Source organism: Gallus gallus, chromosome 13 (genome assembly GCF_016699485.2).
Source record: "Gallus gallus isolate bGalGal1 chromosome 13, bGalGal1.mat.broiler.GRCg7b, whole genome shotgun sequence".
NCBI classification, from domain to species: domain Eukaryota; kingdom Metazoa; phylum Chordata; class Aves; order Galliformes; family Phasianidae; genus Gallus; species Gallus gallus.
In genome coordinates this window covers 11,867,057-11,893,968 of record NC_052544.1, presented here as the reverse complement: position 1 = coordinate 11,893,968, position 26,912 = coordinate 11,867,057, and the positions used below count along the sequence as shown (strand labels likewise).

Here is a 26,912-nt window from a genome sequence, read left to right as displayed (position 1 = left end):
AGAGTTTCCCTCCATCCTTTTAAACGATCTTGACCAAAACGTACCCCCCCCCCCCCACCTGCCTTTTCATAGCTGTTTTGAGGACGGACAGCTTGCTGAGATGAATAAACAGCATCTCTCTTTGGGGTCCAAATGCTTTTATTTGGCTACCAGTGGCCAGCCCCTTCCAGCATCCCCACCTCCTCGGCGTGCCCAGCAAGTCTACTCCTGGGCTTCCTTCTCAACATCCTCAGCACGGCCCTGGTCCTGGGGCTGGAATAAGAAGGAAAGCAGCACCATGTGAGAGGAGGGCTGGGTGCTGCTGGGTGCCTCCAGGTGCTGAATGCCCCCCAAAAGCAGCATGCATGCAGTGGATGGCACTGGGGAGCTCAGCGTGGGGCACTTCGGATGCTTACCTCCTCTGTGCTGCTGCTGCTCCTGTTGTCACCGTCCCCAACTCCCTGCATAAAGGTAAGGACAAGTGTCACCAGGGGCTCTGCCCCCCCATTTGCTATTCAGGATGGGGAGAAGTTACATGGATAGAACGAGCCAGGCTCTGAGCTGGCTGTCAATGGAAAAGCCACGTGTGCTGTGTGAGTTCAGGCTGCAGATGGCTCAGCGTCAACCACCAGCTGTGAACACCATGAGTCAGGCACTGCTGCCCTTCACAGACAGGATATACATTAAATCCTTTGAGGCTTTCAAAGTCCTCCCACAACTGTTGTACAAAGCATCCATCCCCGTGCCACCAATACCCCTTTCTGGGGCTGGCCCCATCATACCACCCACCAGCACCAGCATTCCCATACCTCGTCCTTTTCCTCCTCTGCCTCCTGCTTCTTCTCCTCTTCCTTCTCCTCTCTCTCCTTATCTTCCCGTCCAAACCCTACAGTGGACACAGGGGGAGGGTCATTAATGGCAGCACCCCCAGGAGGGTCCCTCCCGAGCTCCCATCCCACACTCACATTTCAGGATCGTCGACATTTCACCACAACCAAAGGGCTCTGGAGCACAAGGTGGTCACACCTATGGCACACAGAGGGGAAATCATGGGGTTTTTTCAGGGATGAAAATACCTCCTTAGTCCCCACTGTTTGTGGAGACCAAGCATGCAGGGGGATACCTTAACTCCCCTCCCAAACCCACCTGGGAGCAGGTGGAAACCACAGAAATATTCAAAATATTTTAAATTAAGGGTAAGTAAGGCCCCATGCTTTGGGGTTCTGGAGGAGCTGCAGATGAGAGACGTCCCCCAGGGATGGGATGAGAGCAGGGAGGGAGATGGAGGCAGCAGCAGTAAGAAAGCTCTGAGCATTGATTAAGTGCCTGAGCAGTGACAGACGGTGAAGAAAGCAGCTCAGAAGAAGGCAAACAGATTTCTTTAAAAACAGCAAGAACAAACAGAGCCCAAAAAAAGAACCAGCACTGGCAGCTTAAACCCTCCTTGTCAGGCACAAAGAGCAAAATTGGTACTTGTGGCAGAGGGAAGGCAGCAGGGCAGGGAGCAGGGCTGTGCTGCAGGCGGGGGCAATGGGGTCAGCCCTTTGCCCCAGCACACAGCTACAGAGCAGCCTCTGCTGATCGCTGGTAGAGGGAGGCAGGAGGTGAAGGCTTTCAATTAATGCTTTTAAGCCCACAAAATGACACTGTCCATGGGCAGTGAAGTACAAGGCGGCCTCTGGGCTGATAACATTGGTCTGTTTTCCAAACATACTCTGGGAAGCTGCAGGCAGAGCACAGGTGAGGGCTGACAAAGGCACCATCGGTTCAAAGGTAAAAATCTAATTAATAACAAATAGCAATCTACTTCCTCTCCGTAATTAAGAAGTGCAGCTCCTAATTGGAAATAATTACTTTTTAATCTAATATCATTAAAAAGAATCCAGCATTAGCAAAAGGAAAGGCAGCACCTAGGAAGGCGTAGCCAATTCCCTGCCATTGGGTCCCATGCACAAAACAGCAGCTCCCGCTCAGCCCCAGACTCATGGGGCTGCCCCTGCTTTGTGCCTCCATGCCAAGCGAGCAGTCCTTCATCACAACCTTCTGGGACTCCCAGACTTGGATGGAGCTGTGAGCTAAAGCATAGGCGGGTGAAGCCCAGCTGTGCTGAGCTGTGATTTCCCTCTGCAGCTGAACAAAGCGGGAGGTGAACGTGGAGCAGAGCACTGGGAAATGAAGCGAGCACTCTTATCCCCATCACATGTGATAGTCTGTGTGGTCCCAGTGCCTCCAGGCACAGCTGAAGAGGACTGCAGCCCTTCCCAGAGAGGACAAGGCACGATGTCCCATCTCCATCCATGAGATGCCCCAGAGCAAAGCTGACCCAGGGCTGCTTCTGTCTCACCCTGTGCATCACCCCACACTTCCACACCTCCCCTCCAGCCCACAGCATCGATAAGCCACTCTGTAAATACCCACGGTGACATCAAAGATGGAGGAAAGTGTCCTACCTGGAGCAGGAAAGGCGAGTGGGCTCCTCAGCACCTGGCTGGCAGTGGGCAGCACGGTGGCTATTTGAGCATTGCGGTCTCCTCCCCAAGTCCCACTCTGGGAGCAGAAAAACTGGCTCTGCGACCCGCCCTGGACAGCACGTGACACTGAGAACATGACCAGTCACATTCACACCTATACAGCCTGGCAGACATTTCTGCCTCCAGCATGGGCAGTAGCACTGAACCTGACCCCACGCCAGCTCTGCAGGGCATTCCATTGGGAACACCCCAAGGGCAGAGCCCTACCTGATAAAGAGGATGGGGCTTGGGGTCTTATTAGAGCCAGAGGGTGGGAACCTCCACCACCAGGGCTTGGCTGCCCTCGTCCCAGAGCATCACAGCCCAGGCAGGGCTCCTTCTGCTCGTCCTTGTTGTTGGCTTCTGCTCCAACGTATCATTAAGCAAATAGCTGTCAGCAGAGAGCAGTTACCAGCAAGTCTAAACACTTGCATAATGTGCTTCCCCTCTAATGCAATGCCCTCGTTTCTAATAGTACCAATATGGTATAATAACAGCAACAATAATGTCAAGAAGGGCTCGCGTACCTGAAAGCTGATTTGTTTTCTCCACCTAATAAAAGGTATTACATCTCCCACAAGATTTGCCCCATTTAAACCCTTCAAATCTACAGCAAAGTTCCTCCCACAGTAATTACAACTGTAATTGTAACTCACGTGCAAGCTGACCCTGAGTACCCTGCAGTGGAGCTGCAGCTACACAGAGGTCGCCCACCCCAAAAACCTGCCCATGGATGCCCTGAGCCTCCTGGACTTATGGGAGTCCATGCTGACCCCAAATACAGAGCATGAGTCCTCCCAGCAAGGTTGGATCAGAAGTAAGAGGTAGGCAAGGCACACAAAGCTCAGGGTCGGGATGCATGGCACCAGGTCATAGCAGGGCAGGGAGGATGCTCGGTGTCAGGATCAGCTGGAATCCAACCCTGCGTGTCCGAACAGCTCCTGCCATCCCCTGATGAGGATCCTCACCCACAGGCATGGTGCTTGACCTTGTTTTGAAAATGGTGAGCCTATTACAGCAGTCACTGCACCCTGCCTGCCCTGCCAGGCTTGTGGTATGATGATGGGGCACCTCCATCATCCTCCAGACAGAGCCATCAAGGGCACAGCCCCGGCATTGCTGCAGGGACATGGAGACACAGAGCACCACCCCAGGGCTGTGGCTCCTGAGAGCTGCCCCAGCCAGACCACAGCCAGCAGCATCTTGTAACATGAATCTGGTTGTTACCATGTGATGGGACATCAGCGGCCCCAGCCCACAAAGCACACCTGAGCTCTGTTCTCAGCCTCCAGCAGGCACGGAGCTGCCCTCAAATAGTGGAAGGGAACAGGAACGTAGCAGGCAGCAGCCAGCATCAGTGCAATGAGCTGCTGTCAAAGTGCAGAGCTGCACTCCCAGAAACATTAATTAGCACGGGACTGGGCATTTATGTCCTCCCATGCTGGATCTGATTGCTGTGCCAAGCAGCCTTTGGCTACAGAACACCAATCTTTCTGCTGAAATCACATCACTACAGACAACTGTTTATTTATGATCCAGCATGCGTACCTGGGGAAGAAATGTCACAGCCTCCCTCCTCCTGGCTTAAGCTTTCCCTTCCTGCTCCTGAGTCAGAGCATTTAACTCGTGCTGCGGGTGATTCAGGACACGTGGACACCCATCCCCTCACTCACAGCCATCAGCACTGCTGGCACCAGAGCTGCTGCCACTTCCAAATGAGCAGGACAACCACTCGGCCCTCCTGCATCAGAGGTTTTGCTGCTGCTGAACGTGTGTGTGTTAATAATGAAAAGTGAGTCCCTGGGAACGTGGCTGGGCCAAGGTTGGGGGCACGTCGGGAGAAGCAAGCCTTTTTCATGTTTTAAACCTTTCCACAGCAGCTGCCAGGAAGCAGCTTTTGCAGCTGCAAGTAACAGAATATCTCCTAAGGAAAGAAAATAATTGTGGAAGGCTTTTTCCTCCTCCCAGCCCCTGCCAGCATCTCAGCTAACTCTTATCTATTCTCAGCCACCTCTCATCTCTCTGAACACCACCAGAAGTGCTCAAATCACTGCCAGCTCTCATCAGATTCACGAGCAAGTCAAGGCTGAGCAATAAGACCTCCAGACAGTTGGATGGTGAATTCTGATGCATGCTTTGGGTAGCAAGATTTCAGCAATTGTAACTATTTCTGTTGGCAATCTACTGCGGTCCTTGCAGAGGCACACAGGTGAAGCTGCTGCACAGCTGTGCTCCGGCTGCTCTAACAAAAAGCAGGTGAGCACGTGACCGAAAGAGCTACCATCTGCATTATTAAAAAAATAAAGAAACACCTCCTTCCCTTTAATTATTAAACTCTTCTACACAGAAGCACTGCAGGCCGGCTTAAGTAGACAACCTGCCCAAAAAAAAAGAAGTAGCTGCTGCTTCATAAAGCCCTGTTATCATCATTTTTTCCTCTTCTGACATTTCTGTAAATCTTGGCTTTGTGGCAGGAGCCAAGGTGACATTTTGTGTCGATGCAGTAATTTAGAGCTCAGATGTGGGAGCTCTCACACCCCAGCCTGTGTTTAGAGCCTCGTTTCCTATGGAAGGGTGCCCTGCCATGAGAGGCCCAGCTGCCCCTGCCCCACAGCAGCACACAGCCCTGCCACACAAACCAGCCAGGGGGTGAGGAAAGGCAGCACAGCTCTTCCCTGCTGCTTTGTTAGCACCCCTCACCACCTGAAACGGTCATCAAAACAAATCCCTTTCTAAAAATGCTATCAATGTAAAGAAAAAGTACGTAACTCATTGTAGCATAGATATTTTTTTTCCCCAGTCACACTCCTTTCAAGTCTAGCATTCTTTAAAAAGCAAAATAAAACACTCCAGAGATTTGATCAGCCTAACCAGGACTAAGGCAAGGGCTTCTCCATGCTCATAAAACTAGAGCAGCATTAGCAGAGAGGTATACTAATACAAAGAACATCTCTCTGTTGCACAATGGAGCAGAGAAACACTAAGCCTTCAGTACTGCAGAAATCTGCAAGGCCTGCAAAAACCCAGAGGATTTGAAAAATAAGATCTGAGCATCATTCTTACCAATGAGCAAATACAGAGGCAGGTGTGACACTCAGTCACCTCTGGTTTGCTATTCTGGACTTCTTTAAGTTCCATTTAAGCCGTGCGTTTCTGCTCTTGTGATTTCAACAGAGGCTGTTCCCTCCCAATGGGAAAGCTCAAAAGATAGAAATTGTAAAAAGGAACAAAGCAGGGAACTTTCATAGCACAAAGGAACACATACGATACGTGAAGCAGCTTCTGAGACAAATTAGGACTCCTGCTAACAGAACCAAATTGCTTCCTCTTCCTCTGCTTTAATATGTCTTCCAAGAAGGAGCATTACATTATAGTACTTTTACACATAAATTGGAAAAAAAAAAACCAGTATCTGAGCCTGAACAGTCTGTGGCTGACACGTCAAGCTGCATTAAAAAAGAGGCATCCTACGGCTCAATTCTCTCATTAGATTGCTCAAACAAGAATCAATCCCTTTTAGCCAGTTCTCGTTTATTGCTATAAAGTAAAGTACCCACATTCTTAGGGCCAGATCAGCATTTTTCCAGTTTGTGCCGAGGCAAGCATTCTGCAAGAGAACAAATAACAGCACCCTGGTGAGTCCCAGTCCCACATCCCTGAGTCATTAGCAGACACCTCCAGGAAGCTGGGGCTTCTCTTCTGCAACAATGGCTCAACAAGGAACCCTCTCTGTTCTATTCTTTTCAGTCTTGAAAAATAATCAGGAGCGATGATCAAAAATCTTTGCCTTCTCTTGCATCTTCTATCCAGCGTCCACTTCAGCTCCAATGCTGAGCATTCAGAAGCCGAGCTATGTCTCTCTGACTTAAAAATCAACTATGACTTCAGCTAACTCTTAAATTGCCAGCTGTTACTCTTTTCTCCAGCATTGTCTCCAGTCTGGAGAGCTTCTCCAAAGAGCTTGTTAACACATACAGCAGAGAGACTTCACTTCACTCCAAGCCTATGGAAACAGGGAAGCAATCTGCACTTGAAATCTGTCACATCGTCCACCAGCCTGGACTATGCTAATCACATCCCTCAATGAGCTGTAGGAGCTGTCACTGTCAGACTGTACTTTATCATTGCTCTTGCAGTAGCAGTGATCAGTTCATCTTTTTCCCTCTTAATATCAGCCATTACGTCATTCTCCAGCATGGAAAACACGAAGCGAGAAGGTCAAGAAGTTCTTAATTAGATGGGTTTTTATTGCTGTGATAGTTCCGTTCTAGCCTCAATAAGAGAGAGCTGCAGTACAGGCAGCAAGAGCTGGAAGGCATCCTGGATGTACGAAGCACTGTTTGAAGCCTATGAAAGTGATTTAAAAAAAAAGGAAAAAAAAGACACATGAATAATTACGCTACCAGTCAGCTTCACTAACCTTCTACCCATCTCAAACAGCATTGATTACTGCACGTAAGAAACAAAACCCTATTGCTTATTGGGTCTTTACAGCTTCCTTCTAGAAATCAATTTAATGTAAGTTTCTGAGAGGCTTTATGTCACTCGGCAAAAAAGCAACTGGCTTAAAAGCTGCTACACAAGATCAAGTGTGATCCAAAGGTAGGATACTACTTTGTGTAAGAGATAAAAAGCATTTCTTTCACAGAGAAACATAAGCACGCTGTATCAGGAAGGAAGAATACACCAACAGAAACATCCGTTTCCCATCCCACCTCTGAAGTTTACAAGCACTGAGGACCAACTTAACAGCTGGGAAACGCTGGGACTCTTACATGCTGATTTCTGAGCTTGTCTAAGATTTGAATTCAAGCATTGTACAAAAGTGCTAGAAATCCAAAAATATGAACAAATACTTTGCATCTTCTGACCCATGATAACTGTCAGCTGGGACCACCCCAACCAAGCTCACTCTTGACTAACATTCATGTCCTGTGAAGGTCTACAGGCATTTATTAAAATCTGTAAGTTATCAGATAGTTAAGTAGATTCTTAAGACTCCGGGTTACAGAACTTTGCGTGCATAAGGACAGCGTAGTGGAAAAAAACAGTGTATCTGTGTTTTGAGTATTAGCTTAAAGTTTTAACTTCAGCATAACTGACCTCCAAAAACACTCCAGTGATTAAGGGATTAAGCACATCTGCCTTCTCTTTGACCTGCAGAGACCAGACATATATTATCTCGATTGAAAATTTTATCGTATTACTTCAAGCAAAATAAAGCTAAAGCCTCTATAAGGTTACAGTCGCCATTGCTCCCTTGACAGTATGAAAGCTAAGGCACAAGGTGCAGACAATCTGCCCTGCACCATGCAAATAAGAACAAGGTGACCCACACACATTCAGTGCAAGCCCTCTATGGATACACATCTTCAAATGAACTGCGGGCAGTCAGAATGTTGAGAGGTAAGGATACCATCTTCAATAACACCTAAATGTTTTGTAATATCTACAACAGGATCACAAACCTTATTTCCTTCTGTCTCATCAGTATTGTCAGCACCGACCCCCCACCACCATTCTGTGCCAGGCTGAACACCTCTGGTGCCATTCAAAAGCTCAGCATACATTCAGCTGCCAGTCTACAAGAAAGTAATCTGGGAGACCAGACTACAAAGCAAGAACCTGCATGCATAAATGAGGAAGCACAAGTGCTTTGTGGTGAGGATTCCAATGCTGTGCTGTAATCAAGTAACACATTTCATCCCTAAGAACTATAATGCAATCCTTACCCCTGCAATTGTTAAGCACGTAGTAAACTCTTTGGAGAAAGATGACAGTTCCTTACACAGCACGATCGTCACTCTGTGGAAGAAGAGTGGAAAGCTGTATAGTAAACACAGTCTACAAGGAACAATTCTCTTTTAGCATTCATGTAAAATACAAACACCTTGTTTCCATGCACGTGGAGTTAAATTAAACCAAAACTGGTTCACAGCATTGCAACAGTTTATGAAGATCCAGAAGTTCCCCAAAGAAATGGGGGAAAAGAAAGGTGGAAAAATAAGTAATCAAAATTGAAGATGTGAGAGAGCTTTCAGAGGATAGACACAGCAATTCAAAAAGGAACAGTACTAATTTGCTTTATTACTAACAAGTAGCATTTTCTGAAGTAGAAAGTATTGTGCAGTTCATATCCTTACCAACTAGATCCTGCTGCAAAGAAAAACCCCCCATGCATTATTTGTATGATCAGGCTATTAATTAGTGCAGCAATTTTACAGTATCATGTACCTAACAAAATACATAACCAGCAAAAGGGTAATTGCAAATCACTTTTTTACAGCTGTTTTTGTCACATTTTAAATTCCTATCTACCAACTAGCAGAAGTTTGGGGAAAACATTTCTCTTGGCTGTATCAGTTTTTGAGCAGGGTTTCCTTTCTTATCAATAAATGTCTTCAAGCTAAAGACAGTTGAATTACCACATGGGCAGCATCCCTATCTTCCAGCAGTGAACATCAGTGCAGAACTCAAGAGCTCTGTATCCCTTGGAATTGCAAAGAAGCATTAAACAGTTTAACCATAGGTTATTACATGCTACACATTTATGAAGAGATAAACTTACTGTGAAAGGGACTTGGCTCTGTCTGTGGCAGTCACCTCCTGTTTCTGACCATGCAGAAACAAAGCTGCAGTTCTGTGGAACGATTCAATGGAGTATGCTGTCAGCTCAGCCAGACTTCTTATGGCAAATGCATGAATATCCTGCAAGAGTTAAAAAAACCTCCCACATCATACAAGAACTAGCAGCCTCCGTTATTTAAAGCAAATAAATAGTACAATGTACGATCTGCCTTTTCAGATCCCCAAATCTGTGCAGAAATAGAGACCCGTAAGTTCCAGTAATCACAACTGTAACTCAGTCGCCAGATAAACACACTGTGGTCAGATACTGTCTTATTCCATTGGCCAGTTACCTCTACTGATTTTTTAACATCATGGTCACCACCTCCAGGTTCTACTTCCTCGTTTTCTTCACTCTCTTTTTCTTCTTTAGGAAGACTGCTGTTGAACTGTGCTATCCAGTCATGAGCAGATGTCCTCACCTGGATGAAGATAATGGCTAAAATGAAGCCCCACTGCACATCACAAAACACAGAATGTTAGATCTCCCTAAGAGAAGGAAACAGCTAAATCAAACAACCATAATAAACTATCCTAGTGCCTTCTACAAAGTCAAGTTGACTGCATGCATGTAGTAGAAGACATTCATTTCTCTAACACCAGTTGCTGGGATTTACCAGCAGGGCCATGATTAACAGAGGAGTTTCAAAAACATGTCTGTAGAATGCTGCTGCCACTTGGTGGATCTGAAAGGTACTGAAACAATGGCAAGAAGGACATATCTTCTTCATACTAGCTTCTGAACATAGTAAAACCAAGTGGTCTGAGTGAAGAGGAGGGCTGCAATTCAAAATGGTAGGTTGATTTCACTGCAGTGGCTGATAACTTACAGCTCCATCTTCTTTGCCACCAGATATTATTGCCCAGTGATAGGGCAAAGACCCACTGGTGCCCACTGATTCAGAGCCATAAATATTACAGAACATGACTTCACCCCATAAAGTCAAAGGAAAAGGCCCATTTCTTTTCACCCCAATTGTCAAAGGGTCTAAAACACAGCTTGTCTTCATACCTTTCCACAAGCAAAGCAAGCCTGAGAAGCAGGTCTTACAAGAAATCTCTCCAGCTTTTAGAGAAACAACTCACCATGATCAGTTTATCCGGCTTTGTGGAGATACGCAACTCTGCAAACAGCTCTGTTACTTCTTTGGTAAACTCCTCATCTCCTAAAGGAAACAGAAGGCTAAAGAACCCCCCAAAAGGATAGGTATAGGAAACAAGCAGGACTTTAATGCACAACTAGTTCTGCGCAAGTCTCTCAACTGTTTCGTGCATTTCTCCTTGGATTACCAACTCAGGCAAGGATGCATCACATCTGGTCTTTTAAATATAATTTATAACGTAAGCTATGAAAAGGTGGAGATGCCAGTGCCAGAAGATTAGCTTTTGCTCTCTCAATCCTGGTTCTTTAGCTAAGGTAATTCCATTTTTACAGGCAGGCAATCTATAACACATCAAACAAACACAGCATTTTACAATGCACTAAGTTGTGCTTTACCTTGGAGAGTCTGAAATATTGCTTAAAGCCTACAGTTCTCCTGTCATATATGGCAGGGCAGATGTTAACAGTGGGAGAGAAGCTGTGAGATCCATCACAGAAACATAAAAGATACATTAAATGCTAAATGCTAGCAAGTGCAGGTGTGAGCCCTCCCTGATGAACCATTTAGGTACAAGAAATGCAAGAAATTTACATTTATACCTGCATAATCTTCAAGAATCAGATGGCTTCTCTGTATGGAGACACCTCTAAGTCTTTTGGTCCCCTGGCTAACTCTCACTTAAAAAATAAAAACATTTGCTCTCCCCTGGGTTAGACAACTTATTCAAAGTCCTTATGAACAGGGAAACCCAGTGTCTCCTTGAGTTATGAGTCTGTAAGAACAGACCAGGAGTCAAGTAAATCTAATCCTATTCTGGCAAGAATTGAATGATTTCTGCTACAGAATTAATGCACAGAAGCCTTCCAATGATGAAGGGCATTGCTACCAGTCCTGCTCGTAGCCACAGATGGCTTTACAATTAAGCATCTAGTGAAAGAATAACTTAACTGTGGCATCACATCCATTGCTAGCGCTCTCATGACTAGTTGGTTCTGCATTGAGAATTTCATTTAGAGCCAGCTTCTCCTTCCAGAACCCAGGGTTTCTACCTTTCTTTTCTTCCTCTTCTTCTTCAAAGAATTCAGCTAAAGAAAATGCTTCATTGAGTTGCTCCATTTCCTCTTTCACTGTCTCCAACTCTTCTCCAGAGAGGGCATTTAGAACCAATTTCACCTAGTTAGGGGCAGAACAGCCAAGTGGAGAGTTATAAGTCCAGAAAGAAAAAGAAAAGATGGAAGATGAAGTACTCATTTACATTGCACGTAAAAACATTACAGATCACTAATAAGAAAATCACAGATTACTAATAAGAAAATGGTGTTTTCCTACATGAAGGTTGAAGAGGAAAGACAAGTTAGGTAACAGCAGATACTTATGGAGTTATTAAAATGATTCCTTTATAAAAATTTGAATGACTTCTGAATGCATATGCTGACCAGCCCTTCTCCTTGCCCTGAAACAGAGAAGACGCTCTCTGCTGTGCCTGTAGTACTACTCTCCTCCAGCAACCAAGCACCCACTTGATAAGGTATTGAAGAAATGCAGAAACTGAGGCTGATTAGGCAAAGAGAATGGCTGTAGGAGCTGAGGACAGGGCAGAATGCTCCCAGAGATAACAGCAAATCATAACGCGGGAGTCAAAGTGAAGTTCTACAGTCAGCCATTTCGTAACAAGTTTTGAGCACTTGATTTTACATGTATGTACATACATCTCAGATCTTTTTTTTCCTGCTCAGCTGAACTCAAAAATAGAAGGAAAATTGCTCAAGGCCATACCTTTGATTCACACTCTCTAGAAAGCATCTCTAAGGCCTCCAGATGTGAAAGACCCTGAAACTCATCAAACAGTAACCCATAATGGGCTTTCTTCTCTGTAGTCATGGTAACCTCAGTAGCTGTCTGCTGCTCTTCTTTCTCCTTTGCCTCTCGTAAGACCTGAAAAAGAAATACAGAGGACTCAGGTCAATACCAGAAGATACAGAGTAGGGTAGGAGAAAGCTTTAGGTTCAATAGTAAGAGATGGCTGCTTAACGACAGGATCACAAAAGAAGAAAAAACAATGAGAAACCAACAAGTCAATAGGGAACAGCCGTACCTGAGATAACGTAGAGGTTCTGTTCATTAGGCCCTTTGTTTTTTTGAACCCAGGGTCTCCCTCAGCTATCACATCCATTGTCTTTTTCCCAATGAATTCCAAGGCATCTAGACCTCCGGTAATAACACTTTTTCCCTATGAAACAGATTTGGATATTGTCAGTGCATAAAAGTCACAGAAGACCATATAGCTGAAGAAATGAGACTGAGGCCTTGTTATGCTAGACAAGCCAAATTGGTCCTTGTCAACCCAGAATTCAACCCTAATCATCAAAAATAGAGTAAGGACAAGGAAAGTGCCATTACACACTATCAATCAACAGTTTAACAGAACACTCAAAAAAGCTACCTGAATCTGACAGGAAATATTATTATTCTGTGAAGGAGCTGGCTCTCAGCACTCTGAAGTACTTAGTTTCTGACACTCCAATCACAAAATGCTACACATGTGGGCTTCAGTTGCTAAACTCTTGGAAAGCTTGCTTCTGTTTTTAAGGCTTGAACATCTGCAGCTATTTCAGATTCATGGGAGAATTGACAAGACAGCAGATCACAAAGGCACTGTTTCTAAGGGTACTGGACTCTTTGAAGTCTATTTCTCAACAGGAGCAAGCAGATTTCCAAGCAATTTGGTCTGGTTTCACGAGTTTCTGAAGAAGAGAATGAGTTTCACATCTAGACAATTCTCTGAAAATATTCCAGGGATGAGTCTGACTCTCCATTTGACTGAATGCCCTAAAGGAAGGGAGCACAGATAACAATACAGAGGTGACATGCATGGGAATGCATGCATTACACAGTTCACCGCTGGGCATCCTTGTTATATATCAACACTTTATATATAACTAACAAAACTGAAGATGACTTGCACATCAATTGTCAGCATGGCATGAGATATCCACTGAAGGCTGACATATTCTCTCACTGTTTATCTCACAAAAACCAGAATTAAAAGTTTCCTGATATGATGCTTCAGACAACGGTCTCAAATGCATATTCTCCTGCTTTCCCAACTCACTCACTGTGCTTTGAACAGCAGTAGAGATGGTTGAAAGAACTCCAAAAGCTCCAGCAATAGGAAAGGAACTGCCATCGCCAGTTGCATCTGCGCTGTTAGCATCGGGATTCTCGCTTCCTGCATTAGAAGGTAGAAAATTATCTTCCTCGCTCCCACAGAAAGATCCATCCAGCTGCTGAGTGCAGAAAATTAACACACACGATGTGTCAGCCAGAAGCAGGGTTAGAATTGGAATTGTTTTCCTGGCCTCTTTTCAGAGCTAACACCAGTAAGCAACGTGCTGTTTTTAGCACTTTGGTATCTACACCAATATGAGAGACAGAAGTAACGTGACGCTATTTGGGGGCTGATTATATCGAGATTTGTTTCAGTGTTGTTCCTACACAATAAAAACTGACCTCTCGTAGCATCTCTGGTCTCTGAAGAGATCTCACTAGGACTGGGGATCCCAAGGGTTGTTTCTGCTTTTTCTATGACATTTGAAATACCTTGACCTACAGAAGACAGCAGCAGTATTTTATCCATGTGGTACATTTTATTCCTCGTAAGAACAGAAACAGCATCAGATACGTATATAGTTTTTCTACTATTCTGGCTTATTCCTGCACAAAACAGTTTAATCCACATTAAAACATACCACTATCCACATTGTTTACTTTCCACTGTAATTAACTCCGATTTCATTTGGGTTTTAAATCAAGTTGCAAAGTTTTAAAACATCAAATTATTCAAACACCTCGAAAACTTGGTAGTTTTGGTTGAGTTCATCTCCTTAATCTCACTGTACCTTTTGGTACGTGTTTTCCCACTACTTGAACAGTTTTCTTGACATTTTTCAGTACCTGCTTTTATAACAGAAACCTCACTCTCAAGAAAAAAGAGCTCACAAGCTCCCAAAACATGAGGTATGGTTAAAACATTTATCAAATACCAGAGAGAGACTTACCTACAGTAGCTACAGTAGCAGATGCAGTTGACAGAAGGGATTTCCCCCAGCTCCCCCAGTACCCCCATCCTGACTGAGATGCAGGAGGTTCTGAAACCTTTAATGAAGAAAACCAGAAGAGAGCGATTCAGGTAACACGAAGAACACACGCAGCCTCTGGTGGGTAACTTTCACAGTGCTTGTTCTTTTCAGATGAACAGCAATGTGGATTTTCAGAATTCTTCTGCATACAAAGCCATGAAACTCCCAGTCACACTACTCAGACTGAACACAAACACACACCTTGGAAGTTTCAGCTGTGGGCGTTTCTGTGCCAGCAGACTGACTGGGGGCTTTGGGTTCAGGTCTCTTCCGAGTCACAGGCACAGGCTCTCTCTCTTCATTGCTCTCAGTGCTGCCAAGTTCTTCCACCTTCTGCTCATTCTCATCTTCATGAGAGGTTTCCCCTTTCAGATTTTCACCGTTGTCTTCTTCAGACATGACTATGGCATTCACAGAAAGCAAAGCAGATAAAATAACCCCTCGCTTCCATGCTGTGACATCAGTTCAAAAGCAGCACACATAGAGTTGTGCTCTAAATAATTAAGCACAACTTGGGCAGAAACCCCATCTTGTTGCCACACGTACCTGCACGAACAGGATATGTTTTTAAGGGCGCCTGTACATGGAGTTACGGCTGACCAGGAGAAATATCACACCTGGAAGTTTAAAGTCCCACAGGAACAAGTGGCCCTGTCTCACCAACACGCCCTCTCTGCAAGAAATGCTGCCACATCTGAAAAGCAAGGAAAACACACAGCAGGTGATTAAATACATGACTTGCTTCACAAAAAAAAAAAAAAAGAACCAACAAATAAAATAATACAATTGTTTGGGACCAGCAGTTTTGGAAGGGGTTGGATACCAATGGAGACAGCTATTAGGAAGCAGGCAGGGAGGGAGGCAATCAGCTTCTTTGCTTTTGTGTTTAGGGCTGAGTTATTACGGGGTGCTCAAACAGAACACGGGGTGTACCACAACGGACGGGGGGACACCGGGACGGGGGGACGCGGTCTCTGCATCCCGCAGCGGCGGATGACGCAACAGCAGAGGCTGCGGGCACCCGCACAGCGCTGTACCCACGGGATCCCTGTGCTCCCCCAACCCCAGCGGCCACCCCGCTGCCCAGGGAGCCCCCCAGGCCTATCGGGACTCCGCACCCCGCAGTCCCTCAGCAGCGCTCCCAGCCCCACAGGGCGCTGTCACGCTCCCAAAAGCCGCATCAAGGAGACCCAGAAGGGCCCCTGCCTCACCAGCCAGGGCGAGCCGGGCCTCCAGCGCTGCACTCCCCCACCGGGCGGACTGTACCATCGAGAGGAGGTGCAGAGCGGCACCCGCTGGCTGATACCGGAAGTACGACGCACCCGGAAGGGCGAGCGGGGAAGCACATCCGGGCTGCTGGGCCGGTGGCGGTGTCTGAGGTGAGGGCTCGGATCGGGTCCGTTCGGGTCGGGCCGTACCTCCCAGCGCCGCGGTGATGTCAGATTTCCCTTAGCGACCTCAGAACGCGGGGAAAACGGTGAGGCAGCTGCTGCCGGGAGGCGTCGGGGCCCGCGCCTTAGCTCGGTGTTTCGGCGTAGAGGTGCGGTGAGGAGGGCGGCTTGTGGCGTGACGTCGTGCCCACCTGACGTCATTCCCGCGTGGTCTGACTTCACCCAGCCGGCAGCGTGCCTGGCCGTCGTGCTGTTGTCGGTGTGTGCGTAGACTGGGGCCACTCAGCTATTCGTTTCCAATTTGTACCCTAGAATGCTTTGAGCAATTAGCAGGAACACGTTTGTTCTCACACACTCCATCGTGGGGTCTCCCTGCAGCACGTCTCTTCCAGCAGCCCGTTCCTATCTCTCCCCATCCTGCCAGGCATTGAGGCCCTGCACTTCCCAGGTTTCCTATGCCCTTGCACGTTGCTTTTCCTTGGAGCTGATGGCTTTGCTCCATCACACCTGATTGAGCTGTAGGTGTCTTTGCGCACTGCAGTGGAGTCAGACCAGATGGTCTTTAAAGGTCCCTCCCAACTCAAACCATCCTATGATTCTGCTTTGCCCCAGTCACAGAGTTCACACCTTCAGCTCTGTGTCAGATGCTTCTCCCAGCTCTGTAGGGCAGTCAGGGCCACACGGGACAGCCACACCCTCTGCACTTCGGCCCACGCTGCAGTCAGGGTGCAGACTTCCTGCAGAAGTGATCAGTGGGTACCGTTTGGTGCACATTGTGGCCATTTAACATGTTTGGAAACCATCACAAAGCCAAAATACACTGCCACGCTGTTTGCCAGGGGTGGTGGGAGGATGGAACAGGCTGTGAGATGTATCTCGGTTTATTGCTTTGCATTTCTCCATGTGTGAGATGATGTTATGATCAGTGAATGCAAAGCAGTATAACTGCTCAGGCCCCAATCTTGCAATGCTTTATAAATGTGTGTAATGTTAAGTACTCTCAGTATTTCCACTGACCTCAGTGGGACTACTTAGAGTGCTTTAAGTTAAACACAAACATTTTTTCAGGATAAGTGCCAAAGATGACTCATATAAGTGTACGCATCATGGATTTTTATCCTTTCACTGCTATTTGTTGTTACAACTTCGAGTCTCCTAAAGGTTCAATATGTTGAGCTCAGCTCCAGATTTCATTGTAAAGTAGCCAGTTTCTATTCGGCACATTTCATCTTGCTTAGGTTTAATGCTGTCTTGAAGCATTGTAATGTTGGCACTGCTCAAGCTTTATCCTTTTTGGATCCTTTATCAGCTCCAGCAGCTGTTTTGCATGAGTGTGATGGCTGAAGAATACGGATTCTGCAAATCATTTTATTTTTTCCCAGCATTCAGCAATGAGAGATCGTTGTCTGCTTAACAATAATGGGTTTTCCAAAAGTGAAATGTGACAAACAATTTAGAATAAATCAGACCTCGAGGAGTTTAATAGTAAAATTCAATGACCCATCACCAATGTTTTATACATTATGCAAGCTCAGTGCAGACATAGCGGAGAGCATATGCAATTACTGAAGATAATTATCTTATTCTTATGAGGGAAAATGTTGCTCAGTATTTCTTGTGTTAAATAATTGACTGAGGTTTCTAATGTCATTTTGGAAGGAATGTCGCAGACACTTGGAAATCTAATAATTTAAATTTAATAATTTAAAATGGCAAAAATAACACAGGCCGAGTACAGGAGGTGCTGGAATTGTTCTCTAATAAATCTGAAAGATTATTAGTCGGGAGATTATAGTTTTGGAAGGTTGGAAGCTGTACCATGTTTGATTCAATAATGAGGGACAGGGTTTGCGTTCACTTTGTTGCTATCATCAGCTGGAGCTGCAGCAAGTCTTGCAAAGTCAGGTCAGACGTCAGCCATCCACAGAGCACTGTCAGCCCACTGCCTGCACATAAGGAACCTGCACGAGTTACCCAAATAAGCCAGTCTGTGGTGGGCAGCCTTCCGAGGGCCCTGAAACTCTCTGAAAACACCAGAGGTCTGAAAAAAAGAGAAAGGTTAAAACCCCTCCTTCAAACAAAAGGGTGCTGGTTGGTCAGCAGCAATCTTAGTGGTGTTTTGTCAGACCTGTGCAGTCTCTGGCTGGAGTGCCATTCTCCAGAGGCAGTAGAAGTCAGTAATGCTTCTCCCAAAGTCAAACCAGTGGAAAATATGCGTGAAAGAAGTCTTGGTATTCTTTTTCCTGTTTAGCTGTGGGGAAGTATTTTCCTCAGCTCAGTGGTGCAACAGTTCTCAGTGCTGGTCACATCTTAAATGAACAGGTGAGAGGAGTGGCAGAGAAAGGAAAGGAGAAAAAGAGGGCAGATGAAGGGATTGCTGTTTATGGAGGAACAAGTAGAGGGCCTGGGTTCTCGTTTCCCTTGCAGGATTCAGTGGGTGAGTTGGTCAGTCAAGCTTGAAGGAGAGTTGGACACAGCTGTCTCCTTTGCCTCCTTTGTGAAAATGATTTGGCAACAGCTGCAACAGAAATGGGTCAGATACACATTTCTCATCAGACGTCAGATCCAGAGGCTGGTTTGACCTTCAACAAGTTATCTTTAACTGACAGAATTCCAAGTCTGGCAAATTCCTATTCAGCAAATTTTCCCATTCCTGACTATGCTTAATCTGTCTCTGCTGGAAACACAATTAGTACAAATCAGCTATACATATTTATAGCAAATTATTTTTCGTAAGTGATGTGAATTCTGTCTGCCCTAGGCAGTGTTAGCTAGCGATTCTGGGAGGACAAGAACTGTCTGCATTATTTATTAAGAAAACGTATTCCTTTGTATTGTGATATTTATTGCTAGAAGAGAAGATGATGAATTTGAAGTCACAGAGTCAGTGGGGTGAAGTCAGATGTTTTTTAAGATAACATTTCAGCCTGTGGCTTCTATACTTTGTGAATAGTTTTCCACGGCGCTGGAGCGGTGTAGATGGAATTGTAACCTCAGGGAATACATATTGGATTAGAATTTCTTTTTGAATCAGGCTTCCAGGAGAATTGATTACAGATTTTCTATTAATGGTGTAATCTCGTTTGGTCACAAGTTGGTTTTATTCTGGCTTTTAGAAAAGAAAATCTTTGTGTGCAGAGAACCTCAAGTTAAATTCTCCATCCTGCTGTCTTCAAATACCTTGTGCACACATAAATCTGAAGCGAGACTTCTGTCCCTAGAGAAAATAATTGTTCCAACAGCTGTGAAATACGGGGCAGGATTTGGTGTGGTGAAGATAATAAGCGAGGTGTGACTGCTGAGATGCAGCAGCATAAAGCAAAAGATTTTCAGTAGGAGTTTACTGTACAACAATAACAGCAGAAACCAGAATGCGGCGGCAGCAAAAGAGGCTGCCAAAAAAAGGGAAGTGTGTTTAGACATCGGTGTCCTGCTATTCAGAATGGGACTTCCTCCCTTTGTGGGTAACTGCCACAATAATTTTCCCTGTGCAGGAAACGAGGAGCGTATTGTCTGGTATTTAGACACCTAACATTGATTTTACCTTAAAATCAAGTAAGTAGAAGTAGATGTACAAGCGCTAAAAATCAGATGTGTGAGTGCTTTTATTCCTCGATGCTAAAGGAAAAACCAGCCTTGTAAAAACAGGGCGTGAAGGGACTTCGATGTCAGTGCAGAGGAAGGCAGAAATTATTTCCCCTTTCTTGCTTTTCTTCCTCTATTAAGAAAGCACTCTTTTTTTGCTGTTAACAAATGCAGGATGCACTTTCTGACCCTGAAGGGACTTATGCAGTTTGAGTAGTCTGTACAATTTGTTCTTTTTTTAAAGCCACGTTTCTCTTAATGATTGTTGTTCCCGATATTATCTATTTGGATGGGAGGATGAACATGTAGAGGACTGAAGGTTGTGCTAATGCCTTCTTACCCTCATTTCATTACTGCGTTCTGAATGGAGCTCTGATTTGGAACCTCTTGGCTGACAGTTTATATTATGCTACTGGAAATCTGTTTGCTGGGAATGAGATTTGAATGCACCATAAGCAAGCTGCCATTAATAAACTTAACTGTGTTTTTTTTCAGTTGGATTTCCAGTTTCCACTCACGATATTGATGATCTTGAAAGTGCATTTGGATCCAAGACGTTTTCTACCGCTGAACAAATTAAGAACCTCCTCTCTATCTCAGATCTGTACAGACAATTTAATATCTTATGACCTCATTTCTCCAAATTAAATGAAAAAGCATTTTTCTCTAACTTTCCATGAAGCTCAGCTATTGCTTGTTAATTTTGACTGTTAGTGCTGATCTTACGATTGGACTTACACTGGAAAATGTAGCTTCTAATGGGACACTTGCTTCTGAGTCTTTCAATACATCACTTCATCCAGTGCCTCAAGCTTTAGCGAGTTCCCCAGCACACCATGATATCATAGCCAAAGAGGGGACCAGTATTTTAATTGAATGTAAAGTGAACATCAGCCAATATGAATATATTCTTTGGTATAACTCCAAAGGACACCTGCTTCAGCAGAAAGATGAAGGTGAGTTTTTCTGCTGTTTTATATCCTTGGGCATTCTGCTTTTATGCAGTACATGAAAGTCTCTGGAACTTTATTGTTTTCTCTTCCTATCCTCCCATTTTTACGGTTGGAAAATAGGAGAGAACATGACAAAGCTCTGGCATGTGGTGGATCAGGCTTTATACCCAAGTTCTGAAGTCATAGCTCACTCATCCTGGTATAGTGCCCTCCTGTCCTTTAGTTCAAGAAACATCACAGCATGCAGTACAGAAGAACTGAGTATACATCCTACCAGATTGTAACTGATGTTATTATTGCTCTGGTTCATATTTTATCTTTTCAAACGCATGAATTAAATGCAAGTCTCCAAAATTATGACCTTTTCAAGCTGTCAAGTCTTGCTTTAATTTTGTTACAGGATTTTATAAAGCATGAGGTAACTGATTACATTTATTTTCTGGTTTATGCATGACTGAGATTGTGGAAACCAACACGGCTTGTAATGGCCAAGGTTGAAACGCATACCGTGTAACCCTTTCATACAGAGACAGAAATAGTTTCCTATGGGCTCTTGTAGTTCTGTCCCTCCAATTTTTAATTAAAAAAAAAAAAAAAGGAAAAAAAGGCTTTTAGAGATCCGTGTGGTATCTTCTATTAGTATTAATGAAGGTCATTGAGCTAATTGATAGGATCTTCTCAGAGGCCGTCGTACTGCTTTAAGTATTCAGTAACCTCTTTGTAGTTACAGTGCCATCTGGAAATTAGTTCAGAGTAGACTAATTAGAAGAATGAGTTATGAAAACAGTTTTTCCCCCAAGTTATAAACCCGTAGGAAATACTGCATAAAGCTTCTATTGATTTCTTTTTATGTAAGTTTTGTGTATCAGCACTGCATGCTCAGCAGAAAGCTGTGTCTGAAGAAAATTCTGGGTCCTTTTGCCAGCTGAGCCATTTACAGACTGCGATCTTTTTCATGGGTCACTTGACTTTTGACTCAGAACGTATGGAATATTAGATTCTGTAGAGGACGGTCTTTCCACACAGTGAATTACAGCGGGTGAGAAGTTCTATTTAAGAATTAGGTTCCCTGTCAAATAGAACTAACAATGCAAAAGCACTCCAGGAAATACAAAGGAGAGAAAACAGAAGAACCAGAGTAGCAAGTGCACAAAGTAATTTACCATTAAGCAGTAGGATGGCTAACTGAGTTAGGGCTTTCTGTGTCACAAGCATAAAAAGGAAAATTTAATTCTTATCCTACTGTGTTATGCTAGAAACAGAGTGCTTACTGTAAAGCTTGTGGAGCAAGCAGCATATCTCTAGTTTACCTGATTGTGTTTCATTAGCTCACTTTATTTCTTCTGAACCTCCAGGTGGACGGTGGAGGATTGCTGATAATTTCCTCAACATCACAAAGGTCAACTTTGCTGACAGGGGACGATACACGTGTGCAGCTGTTAATGGTAACAACGCAGTGTATTCCACCGTCACCCTGAGAGTCACCTTCACCTCAGGAGACATGAGTATTTACTACATGATTGTGTGCCTCGTTGCCTTTGCTATCACCCTCATTTTAAACATAACTCGTCTGTGCATGATGAGCAGTCACCTCCGCAAAACAGAGAAGGCTATCAATGAGTTCTTCAGGACGGAAGGGGCTGAAAAGCTTCAGAAGGCTTTTGAGATAGCCAAGCGTATCCCCATCATTACATCTGCCAAAACACTAGAGCTGGCCAAAGTCACTCAGTTTAAGACCATGGAGTTTGCTCGGTACATTGAAGAGCTTGCCAGAAGCATTCCCCTTCCGCCACTGATCCTTAATTGCAGGGCATTCATGGAAGAGATCTTTGAGGCTGTGCGAGTTGATGATCCTGATGAAGTCGGTGAGGCAGAAAAACAAACCCAAGCCTGTGGTACCCAAGCTGCAATATACCCCATCAACCCAGAGATCAAGCGCAGTGATTCGCCGGCCGGGGATTCTGACGATGGGTCTGTGAATGAGCAAGGCCAAGAAATAGCTGTTCAGGTGTCCATCCACCCACAGGCGGAAGCGCAGAGCATTGACACCGTTTCTCATGACAGCTGCCAGTTTGCTCCTTCTGAGGAGGGCACCTGCTGAACCGAGCCACATCTGTCGTACAGGAGCATGGGTGACTCTGGGATAATGTGAGAAAGGGATGTGCAAACAAGCTGCCTCATCCCCTGAGCACAAGAGTTGTTTTATTTTCCAAATTGCAAGGTGCCAGAACTACTACTGATGTCTGTGTTTCCCGTCAGTGTTTCTCTGTGTTGATCTAACAGTTTCAAATCTGTAAGAGAAGGCCGTTTGAATTATTGTTCAGTGGATTTTCTTTTTGAAGCAGCTTGTTTTACTTCAAGTATTTACAAAACAGGAATTCTTTATCGTCAGCTCCTTGGTACCCTCTGATACTTCTGATCTGTATTAGAAGTAGCCAAGCTGAGCAGAACAAGTTGCAATAAGATCTTTTCCTTTGTGAGCCTGTTCTTCCTTCACAAAGTGGAAGCGGAATTCCTTAAAGCCAGTGTAGTTATACCAATGAATTGAGTTGTGTGCTTTTTTTGAATTGCCTCGTGCTGCGTGTAGCCCATCAGAACCATGGTGAGCTTGAACAAATCTGTTTGGCATAGTGTGCTTCTATGTTGCTATCAAAGTGTACTGTACTTAGGAAAATAATTGCACCGAGATCTGCTGCTGAATTAAACAAAGTGCTATAGCAGCTTAGAAAACAACCAGGGGATCTCTGCTTTCTGTGCATCTGCAGAAAACTGGTGTGTACTCGAGCGTGTGGAAAGCAAATTGCTACAAACCTTGTCACTTAAGCTTGGTGCTGATTGCCAACGCGCCTTAGCCTGGTTCTGTCTTACAAAGTGGAGCAGTAGGCGGTACCACTGGCACTGTCTTTCTTTTGACTGCTGATTTCACTCGCTATAGAGAACCCAAAGTTTCATGTTGCATTTGACATTGTTGTGAGAAAAGAACGACAGTAATCATCTAATGGCATAACTTAAACAGAAATCTGTCTACAGTTAAGGTATCTCAGGCAGTTATTTCTGAACACTGTAATAGTAGAGGGGAAAAAGCAATGCCACTGACTGACCTCTGGCTAGTGCTTTCAGAAAGCAGTGGGACAGAGGGCTTAGCAGAGGGGTTGGCTGAGCTGCTCACCAGCCCCTGTTTGGGGCAGAGTGGTTGGAGAGCGTTGCCCTTTCCCATCTGCTGAAGAGGAAAGGCAGCTGACATCCATACCTACACGTGTATGTGCTGCACCAAGGATCTCCTGCATGGCTTCCTTCCTCAGCTGTGGAGCTGTGGAGCTCCATCCTCATGGAAGCCACAGGCAGACAAGAATCAAGAATCTTCTTTCACACGTTGGTGCTGATTTTTTTTCTCCCTAGCATTTACAAGTTGTATCACTTAAATAGCATTATGTATCCTATAGAGATTTAGTAGATGTAAGGGTTGTAAAATCTCCACAAATTCATTTTTTACAACTACTGGAACCATTCTGCCATATAATTTAAACAACTTGGCAACAGGAGCACCATTTAATTTCCCACAACTCTTTTTTCTTTTCCTTATTATTACAAAAATGTCAGTTGAACAAGTGATTCTGGAAGGCTGTTCAGGATTCTTAAGAGGATTTGACTCTACATTTACATGAGTAAGCAGGCACAGTGGTAATAACAGGGTGGAGCCTTCTGTTGTAGCGCATCCTCCTAACAAAGGGTCTGAGCAAATTACATTTATCACATCATATCAAATGATGGGAAAGTGAAGCATCTATTACTGCTTTAAAATACCTCCTAGGGAAAGTTCTGCTAACAGCCACCAGTAATTGCAGCATACTTGGCTTTGGTATATCAGATAAGAGCTGTGTTTTTTGGGAAGAATGAACACTGCTAGCCTTAGCTGCAGTCGTGCTCTGACCAGCTTGGTACCATTGCCAAGACCGTAGCAAACATCTGCTTCAGGGGAGGAAAGCTTGCTATAGACACGATAGATACTGCCCTCTGCAGTAGCTTCTTGATAGTTTCCATGGTTTGATAGCACTTTGTGTCCAGGTGAAAAAAAAATGGTGTAGTTTTGTGTAACCTGTCTGTTTTTCACAAAAGTTTTTGGTGATCAGTGTTAAACACTGTTGTGGATAAAGGCCTGGTTCTAGAAGCCCTGCCAAGATGCTGCTGGCTTCACTTCTGTCCTACAGTGAGCTCTGCAGGCTTATTGCCTGAGCACAGATTTGGAGGTTTGTACCGCTTTGGATGTCCTATCTGAAAGTTGATGGCCACAGGAGAGGGTAATCTCTTTTAATCTCTGTTGTGCCACAGGCCCTTGGCATTGTGCCTGCTGCTGCTAGTTTTCACAAAACAGCTCTCCTTGCTTCTGTGAAGCTATTGCGTTCCTTGTGGCAGTAGCATCTTCGACATCTCCCCCTTCCCTATATGCACTGTAGAGATGCAGCTGCACAATCAAAGCTCCATTTAATTGCTTCCATGGAAGCAGTTATGCAGTTGTGATTGACAGATGTCTCATCAGAAGCAGCAGCTTGCAGGCAGCAGGATGATCCTAGAGGTGCATCAGATGGGTGTCAGGAGAGGAGTTTCTGAATTAACTCAATCTGTTCTTTGATTTTTATTCTTTATTTCCATAGCTCTGAGTTCTCACTGAGCGCCGTTCCGTGGTGTCTCCGTGTGTCCCCATTTCTGGTGGAGAGGAAAGAATCCTACATCCAGGTCCTCAGAAACGCAATGGCCATGTCAATTGCTGGATAGTAAAGCCAAGTATTTTCCTGAATTATTACAGCATTTTGTTTCCCAAATTAATTCCAGCCCTGGGAAGGAAGCTGTATTGCAAGAATTTCAGTAAATCAGTGGCACTTATTAAATGTAGGAGCTGATCCTACCTCCACTGAATTCAATTAGAACAGATTAGGAGCCTCAGTGTATTTTACAAACAATATTACAGGGTTTTTTGTGCATCTGAAAGCAAGGAGGATGGTGGTGTTATGCAGTAAATGTGATTTCCAGAGGAGGAAACCTGACACTGGTTTCAAACAGCTTGTGAAGTCTTCTTACATTGAGTAGCTGTGTGCACGTAGCTCTGTTTGATGTGACTAACTGAAAATTGACATGGAAAGGTTGCATAAGTGACAGTGTTTCTAACTTTTCATAGGTCAAGGAGATTCTGCCGTGGTTTCCTTGGTTTAAACTGAATTCTTTGACAATCTCAAGGCTATTTTATCTCTTCTTCATCACTCCTTTGTATTTAAAATAACACAAAATCTACTCATTACCCGAGAGTACCTAAAAATAACTTTGTAGTGGTTCTTTGTATTACATGGAGTGTAACGTCACTGTTTAATGTAACCGCGTAGGATTTCATACTTTCATAAAATGAATTGGTAGATTTGCAAAATAAATGAAAAACAAAAGCTTTGTTTTCTTTGGGTTTCCTTTTCAATCGGTGAGGGGAGGTGAGCAGCGGGCGATGGGAGGTTGAACGCTGGTAGCCACTGTGCTATCAGAGCGCCAGGACACTCAGTTCATCTGATAGACAGTCCCTGCTCTGACGTCTTTGGGATTGTTGTTTTCTGTGTCTCACAGTCCCCAGCAGCATCTGTAAGAATGGTTGCCAGCTGCGTATGCAAATGCTTACAGACCCGACATGGCTTCTGCAAGGCCTGTGCGTCCCTCAGTTTCATTTGTCAGGGTAAAAAGGTGATTGTGAAGAGCAGAGACACTCAACCACAAACATTTATTTTATGTTCTTACCTCTTCTACATGGTTGTCTAGTTCTGTGCTTTTTTAATGTTGCTCAAAAGATGGTATATTTGGAGACAGCTTGTCTCACAAATGGCAACTTGGTGCAAATGTGGAGTAATGAAAGCCTTCAAGTGACCAAATCTGTTTTTGTTTTCCTCCTCGTTTTGGTGACCCTCGTTTGGGTTCCTATTGCATTGCAACAATTCAGAGCATTCACTGTGCCAGAGGATGATCCCAAGGCCCTAAGTGAGGAGTTTTCTGCCACCGGTCACACCAGGAAACCCCATTTCCCACGTGAGTCCCTGATGTTGTGTGAGAATGAATGTCTTCTGTGTGCGTTTCTCCTGTAGCTCTGGGTGCCAGCCTGCAGCACAGAGTAAAAGTGCCCCTAATATAGTTCAAAAACTGCAATCCAACCTCTTCATCCAAAATACAGCTTCCTGAGAAACCTTCCATAGTAAAGCCTTTTTGGAGCTGTTTGAGTGTGAGAGCAGACTTTGCTCACTCGATTTTTGAAGAGCAGTCTGTGGCTGCCACTCTCTGCACAAGGAAGATAATAGAATTAAAGCTGAATCTTGGAGATTTTCCTATGAGAATCGTTTGTTTAAAGGAAGAATTATTGGACCTACACTCCTCAGGCTGGGTCGGTGTTGAGTCAGCATCCGCTTTCTATCTCTGTTATGAGATATGCACGAATGAGAGCGGTTCATTTTCTTAAGCTCCCGTAACCTGACTCCTCATGATCCTACCCACGGTGAGAAAGTTCATCTGCCTAAATTTAAAGCACTTTTCCATTTGGATAACAACAGATAATTGAAAAAGGAGCTGCGTTAAGGACGATTGTACGTTAATGTTCGCTGCG

The 26,912-nt window shown here is 44.6% G+C and overlaps 2 protein-coding genes across 7 annotated transcripts; one reads left to right on the top strand and one right to left on the bottom strand.

The window, feature by feature from the left end:
• Window positions 1-120: 120 nt before the first annotated feature.
• FAM114A2 (family with sequence similarity 114 member A2) lies at window positions 121-15,881 on the bottom strand. Of its 3 annotated transcripts, none has more exons than XM_040647168.2 (20): window positions 15,681-15,881; window positions 14,905-15,052; window positions 14,560-14,759; window positions 14,278-14,374; window positions 13,730-13,825; window positions 13,336-13,448; window positions 12,315-12,449; window positions 11,996-12,154; window positions 11,269-11,392; window positions 10,203-10,282; window positions 9,410-9,538; window positions 9,058-9,197; window positions 8,222-8,294; window positions 7,593-7,646; window positions 3,017-6,836; window positions 2,430-2,559; window positions 945-1,005; window positions 789-865; window positions 396-440; window positions 121-252 (listed from the first exon to the last, which is right to left on the bottom strand). In XM_040647168.2, exons 3-15 carry the CDS (start codon window positions 14,755-14,757, stop codon window positions 6,735-6,737), a joined length of 1,500 nt encoding a protein of 499 aa, XP_040503102.1. In that variant the 5' UTR covers window positions 14,758-14,759; window positions 14,905-15,052; window positions 15,681-15,881; the 3' UTR covers window positions 121-252; window positions 396-440; window positions 789-865; window positions 945-1,005; window positions 2,430-2,559; window positions 3,017-6,734. The 3 variants fall into 3 exon arrangements, with proteins under 3 accessions (XP_040503102.1, XP_046756403.1, XP_414580.2); XM_046900447.1 differs by lacking the exon at window positions 15,681-15,881 and adding an exon at window positions 15,182-15,615; XM_414580.7 differs by lacking the exon at window positions 15,681-15,881 and adding an exon at window positions 15,570-15,615.
• Window positions 15,695-25,714, top strand: MFAP3 (microfibrillar associated protein 3). 4 transcript variants are annotated; one of them, NM_001012784.3, is made up of 3 exons: window positions 15,695-15,737; window positions 19,830-20,290; window positions 21,643-25,714. In NM_001012784.3, exons 2-3 carry the CDS (start codon window positions 20,011-20,013, stop codon window positions 22,386-22,388), a joined length of 1,026 nt encoding a protein of 341 aa, NP_001012802.1. In that variant the 5' UTR covers window positions 15,695-15,737; window positions 19,830-20,010; the 3' UTR covers window positions 22,389-25,714. The 4 variants fall into 4 exon arrangements, with proteins under 4 accessions (NP_001012802.1, XP_015149267.2, XP_040502842.1 ...); XM_015293781.4 differs by having other exon boundaries at window positions 15,695-15,835; XM_040646908.2 differs by having other exon boundaries at window positions 15,695-15,898.
• The last annotated feature ends 1,198 nt before the right edge of the window (window positions 25,715-26,912 follow it).

Excerpts from the sequence above, each read along its gene's own strand:
- FAM114A2 (XM_040647168.2), bottom strand. The coding sequence starts at position 14,757 with ATGTCTGAAGAAGACAACGGTGAAAATCTGAAAGGGGAAACCTCTCAT. Across the intron at positions 9,539-10,202 it reads AGCCGGATAAACTGATCATG|GTGAGGACATCTGCTCATGA; the intron begins GTGAGTTGTTTC and ends ATCTTCATCCAG. Across the intron at positions 9,198-9,409 it reads ATGTTAAAAAATCAGTAGAG|GATATTCATGCATTTGCCAT; the intron begins GTAACTGGCCAA and ends TAACTCTTGCAG.
- MFAP3 (NM_001012784.3), top strand. The coding sequence starts at position 20,011 with ATGAAGCTCAGCTATTGCTTGTTAATTTTGACTGTTAGTGCTGATCTT. Across the intron at positions 20,291-21,642 it reads GCTTCAGCAGAAAGATGAAG|GTGGACGGTGGAGGATTGCT; the intron begins GTGAGTTTTTCT and ends CTGAACCTCCAG.